A 7,619-nucleotide genomic window follows, 5' to 3' on the forward strand; every position below is an offset into this window, starting at 1 on the left:
AGGATGATGCCAAGTGATCAACCACAGATGCTCGCTGAGAAGACGATCAGCCCACCTCGATACTCGTCATCTCCAGATTTGCTTCAAGTGTTCAGGGCGCCACCACCGCCAATCCCTGTTACGTTTGCTGGGAACATTGAGATCACCGGTGCCAAGCGTAGGCGTGCTAGCCAGGTCGTCGTTAAGGGCTCAGTTCCGAGCCCCGGAGTCGGTCACCACTAGCTCGCCGATCCTCTACTGAAGTGAATATATTTTCTCTACATTTCACACATATCGATCTACATGAATGGCGCATATGCCGTTCAACATATTGGCTAGCTAGCTGGTGCCACAAAGATTAGCTACTTAGGTTAAACAAAACATATACATGTAACCATGAAAAGCGCAACATGCTCTTGAATCGTACTGCCTTGATTTGTATCTTTTTTTTTTCTGTTCGAGAATATGTCATGAAAGGCACACCAGTTTCATATATATGTAAGAAAACATATATACTGTCGTGAATAAATGAATATTTATATTCAATTCTCAACTTGGTTGCTGTCATTTTGGATTGTTTCATCACTTCTGTTTTTTTCCTTGAGGCACCTTCCATTGTAATTTTTGTTGGTAGCTTACCAAGCTGACCGCTTGGTTTTTCTTGAGGTACCTTGAGTTATTATTAATTGTGATGTATCCAGCTGACTGGATTGCATCAAGACTTATCTGGCGCGAAGAAACATATCATAATTTAGAACTTTAGCAGGTTACAAACTAAACATGCGTCCACACACACACACACACACAAAAAAAAGCTGAATATGCATCGACCTTGCTCAATTGCTGTCTTCGAATTACAATGTCGTGTTTCATGCATTTCTCTCGATTCGCTGTGATTATGACCAATGGATAAGCTAGTGCTAACACTGTGATGATGTGTCTTTCTATACCAACAAAAAATATCTGACAAAATACTCCCTCCGTCCCGAAAAACATGTCGCGGGCATAGTTCATTGGTAATTTTGCAAAAAAAACCTCGTGGTTTCAAAAGCATTTCAAACAAATCCCTCCGCCCCGTCTTCTTCCTCCGTCCGTCGCCTGCGCATCGCCAGGGGCCGGTGCCGCCCAGCTGCGTGATTCGCTAGGGGCCGGCGAGCCCAGCTGAGCTCCTCCGCCGTCGCCAAGTACAAGCTCTCGCCGCCATCGGCAGTTACCTCCTCCACTGCCGCAGCCCAGACCTGCGCCGCCGCGGTCCTCTCCCTCTTCGATTACCAGCGGGCGTCGCCGAATTCTCCCGCTACGTCTTCCGCGAGGCCGTGCACGTCCCTCCTCGAGCTCCCCCGCATCCTCCTGAAGCCCGCGCACATCCTCCTCGTGCTCCCGTGCATCCTCTTCGAGCTCCGGCGCATGCGCCGCCGTGATCCCCTATCGGCGTCGCCGGAGCCTGCCTCCATGGTCCGGTGGACCAGGAGCTCGCGCACGTGATCCTCGATCTCCAGCGCGGCCTCGTCGATCTCCCACGCCCGCGCACCCGTACTGCTCCTTCTCCCCTGCCGACACACCCGTGCGGCTGCTTCTCCCTTGTCGCCGGTGGTCTCTGCCCGTGCTGCTGCCGCTCCACTGACCCTGCCCGTGCTGCCGCTGCTCCACTGACCCTGCCCGTGCTGCTGCTGCTCCACTGAGCTGCCCGTGCTGATGCTCATTGACCCTGCCCGTGCTGCTGTTGCTACTACACTGCACCCTGAAGAAGGTACAGTAAAACTGTGTGATGGTGATGTAAAACTTCAATTGGTACTTCTGCTTATGATGGTGATGTAAAACTGTGTGACAAATGGAGCAGAAAAATACTTCTTATGGTGAAGTAGAGTAGCATCTTGATCCAATTGACAAATGGAGCAGAAAAATACTCCTATCCAAATGACGAAATCTACTGAATTCTTGTAAAAATGTCTACTGAATTTGCTTCATGTTCTAAACAGAGTACTCCTATAGTAAAGATGCTTCAAGATGGGCCTCTACAAAAAAGCAATAACAGTTGATTACTAAATTTGTCACAAAAGGTATAGGCTAGAGTTCAGACCTCCCAGCCTTTTGCATGTTTTGTTATTCAAGGGATGCACCAGGAGGTCTGCAATTTGAGGCTAAAAGTTTCAGAAATGAAAAGTTGCTCTAATATCAGGAGCATTGAGCCTACATGAAAAATTAATGTCAATATCAGGAACTAATTCACATATGTTGGACAATATCAGGAACTAATTACTGAAGCAAGGAAGTGTTAACTGAACTGAAACTAAATGACCATTTAAAATGACAAACTACTCCTAAGTGTGATGATTGCAACACAAAATCTGCTTCTGAACTGAAATCTGCTCCTGCAGAGAGAAAAACAAAAATAAGCATCGGTTCAACCATGCCAAAGTATTTCCAAACCGATACTCCTAGCAGATCATCAACACATGTCCTCTGGCTACTCCAAGGACACTATTACAGTGTTACTCCCACTGTAGTTTTTTTCCTGCTGTAGTTGAAGCTACTCCTACTCCTACTTCCACTCTAGCTGCAGTAAGCAATATAGGACAACATGGATCTGAATTAATCTAAATTTAAAGTGCCCAGCGGATACAAATCTGACTGAAAACAAAATGACAGGACTGACAGAATTTTGTTTACTGAATTTTGCTTTCAAAATTGCTGCTGATCATGGTCATGGTCATTTGCAATCTTCAAAATTTGGCTTGAACATGATACTTTTTGTTTAATCTGGACATGTGTATGGAGTACTCATGATCATAATCTGAAAATTCAGTTAAAATGCAGTGTAAAACTGTAGATATCTACTCATGATCATATCTAGCAGAACTAGTGCAAAAGTGTTGACAGTAGTACTCCTACTACTACTTTGTGTGTGTGTGTATTCTTGTCTGACTAGTGCAAATGCATTTCTTGTTTGACTTGCATACTCATTTTGTGTGTGTGTATTCTTGTTATGGTACCATGGTGTACTCATCTTTTGTCATTGATGGCAGGAAACATAACTATGGATTTGAACTTGATGCCTCAAAAGGAAGAACATGAAACTATTGATTTGAACATGATGCCTCGAGAGGAAGACGATGAAGGTATTAATTTGAATTTGATGCCTCAAGAGGAGGAACCTCAAGTGGCAAAGAATGCATCTATGGATTTGACTTGATGCCTCAAGAGGAAGACGATGAAGATATGAATTGGATGCCTCAAGAAGATGAAGGGAAAGAGGATGAAGCTCAAGAGGAAGAGGATGAAGTTATGAATTGGATACTTCAAGAGAAGAGAAGAGAATTGTCAGATAAGGAGAGGCATGGTGTTTACTTCGCCTTGCTGGTAATCGAGCTCAGAGATGGGTCTGTTCAACCAGACGACAAGCTGCTAGTCTCAAACCTGTTGGACATAAGTGTACGATCTGTTGAAAGAATCTGGGAAGACACCAAAAAGCAAATCCGATGGCAAAGAAGTAGATGTCTCAAGCAAGAAGCCGGGAAGATCTGGCCGAAAGAGAAAGGAGCTAGATCTAGAGAGGACCTCAACAATCCCACTGAATAAAAGAAGAACAATTCGATCTCTGGCACGGTCTCTAGGTGTGGCCCGATCGACCCTACATAAGAGGTTCCAGTTGAATGAGCTCAACCGCATCACAAGCACTGTGAAGCCTCACCTCAAGCTAGAGAACAAGCTTGCGAGATTGAAATTTTGTATGTCCATGGTCGATGACAATTCGATCTCAACTTCTCGGGCTATGTTCAAACCAATGACGAATATGGTTCACATCGATGAGAAGTGGTTTGACATGACGAGAGTGAAGAATAGTTACTATGTACTTCCAAGAGAGCCTGAACCAAAGCGCACCGTGTCAAACACTCACAAAATTGGGAAGGTAATGTTCCTAACAGCTGTTGCCAGGCCTCGATATAACAATGAGGGGGAGCTAACATTCGATGGGAAGATCGGCATTTGGGCATTCGTCGAAGAGAGTGAGGCGAAGCGGACAAGTCAGAACAGAACAAAGGGAACAAAAGTGTTGACATCAGTGAAAGTAACCAGGCCTGTGTGCAGAGATTATCTGATCAATAAGGTTATCCCGACAATTCAGGATAAGTGGCCTGACGATGATGAGGGAGCAACAATATTCATCCAACAGGATAACGCAAAGCCTCATGTCCTTCCCAATGATGTAGCTTTTCGAGAAGTTGTGGAACAAACTGATCTTGACATCCGATTGCTACAACAGCCCCCAAATAGCCCTGAGTTAAATTGTTTGGACCTCTGCTTCCATAACTCTCTCCAGTCTCTAACCGACTGCAGGTCACCTACAAACATCCAAGAACTGGTACAGGGTGTGGAAGAGGAATTCGAGAACTACGATCCCGACAAGTTGCACAGAAGCTTTATCACATTAGAAGCAGTTATGTTTGAAGTTATGAAAGACAAAGGAGGAAATCAATATAAGTTGCCCCACTTGCACAAGGATCGCTTTCAAAATGCTGGACTGGAAATAACCAATGTATATTGCGACAGTCGGGTAGTTGTTGATACTAGGGCCACTATAGAAGAAATGGAAATTGCAATAGGAAAAGAAAATGAAAGGAAAGAATTAGCTAGAGAAGGGAAAAGAAAAAAAGTAAAGGGAAGGGAAGAAGTGGCCAGAGAAAGAATGTAGTCAAGAGGGGGCAAAGAGGCCCTTATGTCATGTAGTCAGGTGCTCCTTGTGTATGTCTTGTGTAATCTTGTGTCAAGAGGGGATAAAGAGGCTCTTATGTCATCTCCTTATGTATGCCTTGTCTAATCCTTGTGTTATTGAATTTGGGTTATTTGGATTAATTGAATTATCTGGGTTATTTAGATTAACTAGATTAATTTGGATTATTTGAATTAATTTGGGTTATTTGGATTTATTTGAATTGATTTGGATTAATTTAAAATATTTGGATTTATTTGAATAATTTGGATTAAAACTGAATTTGTGCTAACTTACTTTGCAATTTAGGACAATATGGATCTGATCAACAATAGAAAAATAGAACATGTATTGTCAATACAGATTTGGACTTGTACTCCAAATGAAGCAAAACTCTTACAAATTTTCACTTTTTCAGTTTCAATATGAGATAGCAGTATAACATCAAGCAAAACTCTTGCAATTTTTCAGTTTCAATTTTCCTGCGAAGCAAGTGCCCCGTTTTACAGACTGTCAAAAAGTCATAGTACTCCAAATTAACTTCTGCTTAGTGCTAGAGCAGGTCTTCTAAGCTAAGATCCTAATTAACTTCTAAGTACCTACACAACATAAGATAGTAGTGGTGGTAATCCTTATGCTAAATGCTAGAGCAGATCTTCTCAGCTAACAAAAGAGTATGAGGTTTGCATGGTTTGTATGGTGGCTCCAGTAATAAAATTGTAGATATCTACTGATGATGATATCTCCTTGGGGCCCAGTGGTTGACAATATTACTTCTGCTAGTATTTTCAAGATTTAGTGCCATCAAAAACAGAATCAAAGACATAATGTGGGAGTAGTAGTGGATATTTATTGCCCATGCTCATTATTCACTTCACAAGGTTACCTAGTACTCCATCAAAAACAGAATCAAAGATGGAATGGCATGCTTGATGTGATGTAACTAATCTTTGCGCCATAATCTTTGCCATTTTAGAAATGCACTCATTAAATTTCTAAAATGAAGCTATAGATATACAGTGTTCTGTTCTGACAGTAGCTAGGTACTGTAGATATGATAGCTGAAGTTTCAGAACAGAGGAGAAGGAAAAAGTAGGAGTAGTCACTATAATTTCAGTTAACTAAAAACAACAACTCTGCAAGTTGAGGTTTAATTTACAGGAGTATCTTGAACTTTAAAAGTGCAGTCCTAACTTGAATATTTAAAATGCTATTGGGACAGTACTAATTTCAGAGTTCATAGTTCATGACTGAATTTAGAGACAGTATAAATCTTACAGAAAACAAAATTGTTCATAGATCGAATGCTTGCAAAACTGTTCAGTTATCTGTGCAAAATTGTTCAGTTAACTGTGCAAATACTCCAAACTCTAAACTAGCAGAACTAGTCCAAATATTCCAACCAGAAAATGAATAGATTTTACACACATTCAGTGAAGTGGTTCAGAAAATGAACAGATTTTACTCACATTCAGTAAAGTGGTTCAGAGATTCAGAAAGTTCAGAACATTTGAGTAACAGAGAAGATGGAGATGTAAACACTAACCAGCAATGCACATGTTGAGGTGTTCATCTTGTTCTTGCACCGCTGCGTCATAGCAGTAGCTGATTATTCATCTTGTTCTCTGATCGTACCCCACGCTCTTGGGTACCGTCAGTAGACGCCTTCATCAAACAAAGAACTGACTCACTTCAGCGCAAATGAGGAAAATTTACAACAACAACGAGGTGGTCGAGGTCCACGAGGACGTAGCGCACGGCGTACTTGAAGGCGTGCCCCGCCGGCCGCCGGTGCGAGTGCCGGACGCGGCAGCACGGTGCCGGCGCTACCGGGGGCAGCAGCAGCAGCAGCCAGCTGAAAATCAGCTCCGTGAAGGCGAAACTCTTGACGTTGGCCGACTGGGGGATCTCGCCCTCGCTCCGTGGCGTCGACGACACCGTCGTCGTCGACGGCGAGGACGACACCTGGCTGCTCATCGGCCTTTACGTTGTTGTTGGTGGTCCAGATCCGGCGCCTCCGGGCTCTCCGACGGCAGTTCCGGCGCAGCCGGAGCAGAGCGCGGCGGTAGCTGGGGAAATTGAAGGTCTTTTTGAGGAAGGGGGGAGCTTGGGGAGGCAGGCGGGCGGCAACTGCGGCAGCGGAGCAGGAGGCAGCTGCGGCGGGAGAGCGGGGGAGCCGGGGGGGCTGCGGCGGCGGGGAGTAGGGCAGCTGCGGCGGCGGGGAGCAGGGAAGCTGCGGCGGCGGAGAGCAGCGCAGCTGCTGCTTCTGTCGGAGGAGGACGACAAGGAGCGCAGGTTTGGTCGGGAGAAGCTAGAGTTTTTTTTTTTGTAAAAATGTCCTCGCGACATGTTTTTCGGGATTGGTTTGCCGGCTAATTCCGTAGAAAAGTAAGAAATGTACGCGCAATGCAGATTTTCTTTTATCACTAGTAAACATGCACGTACAATGCACGTATAATCTATAATAAAAACATCTATTTTAAATCTTACTTTCTAGCCAATCCTTTTTACCGAGCCTACGAGTCTTTGGTAACGGAGATCAAGCATTTGAGGTCTTTTCGTCTGACTCGTATTACTCATCTCAATCGAAATCAGAATGTGGTTAGTGTTTTTTTTGCTAAATTTGCAAGAACTGCAAGTAGAAATGTCGTTTGGTCGGCCTCCGAATTTAGAGAGGTTACCGATTTATATAAGGAGAAATGTAATTTTAAACTTCTACAGTAATACAAGTTCTACCCACAAAAAGAGTCAAACCGAACACGCCAGATTGAAAATGACCAAAAGGCATCCATAGAAAAATGAATTTATTGGATGGTTGAATAGTTAGGTGGACAATGGTATCCCCAGCACACCAAGGTTCAAGTCCCGATCCTTACATTTATCCTAAATTTATTTCAGGATTTTCGACGATGCGCGTTCAGTGGAAGTA

At 43.7% G+C, this 7,619-nt stretch overlaps 2 protein-coding genes across 16 annotated transcripts; one reads left to right on the forward strand and one right to left on the reverse strand.

Annotated features, from left to right (window-relative positions):
- Positions 1-790: 790 nt before the first annotated feature.
- Positions 791-7,029, reverse strand: LOC125552696 (uncharacterized). 15 transcript variants are annotated; one of them, XR_015599408.1, is made up of 4 exons: positions 6,456-7,029; positions 6,237-6,355; positions 1,828-1,994; positions 791-1,720 (listed from the first exon to the last, which is right to left on the reverse strand). XR_015599408.1 is itself a non-coding variant. In XM_087516251.1 (3 exons), exons 2-3 carry the CDS (start codon positions 6,247-6,249, stop codon positions 1,248-1,250), a joined length of 486 nt encoding a protein of 161 aa, XP_087372377.1. In that variant the 5' UTR covers positions 6,250-6,355; positions 6,456-7,021; the 3' UTR covers positions 791-1,247. The 15 variants fall into 15 exon arrangements, 2 of the variants coding, with proteins under 2 accessions (XP_087372377.1, XP_087372378.1); XR_015599411.1 differs by lacking the exon at positions 1,828-1,994 and adding an exon at positions 2,060-2,169; XR_015599403.1 differs by adding an exon at positions 2,265-2,351 and having other exon boundaries at positions 791-2,169.
- On the forward strand, positions 3,679-4,672 carry LOC147990429 (uncharacterized). The gene has a single exon (XM_087542805.1). It carries the CDS (start codon positions 3,710-3,712, stop codon positions 4,670-4,672), a length of 963 nt encoding a protein of 320 aa, XP_087398931.1. The 5' UTR covers positions 3,679-3,709.
- Positions 7,030-7,619: the final 590 nt, after the last annotated feature.

Source organism: Triticum urartu, chromosome 1A, assembly GCF_056163025.1.
Source record: "Triticum urartu cultivar PI428250 chromosome 1A, HENAU_Tu73, whole genome shotgun sequence".
Taxonomy (NCBI): domain Eukaryota; kingdom Viridiplantae; phylum Streptophyta; class Magnoliopsida; order Poales; family Poaceae; genus Triticum; species Triticum urartu.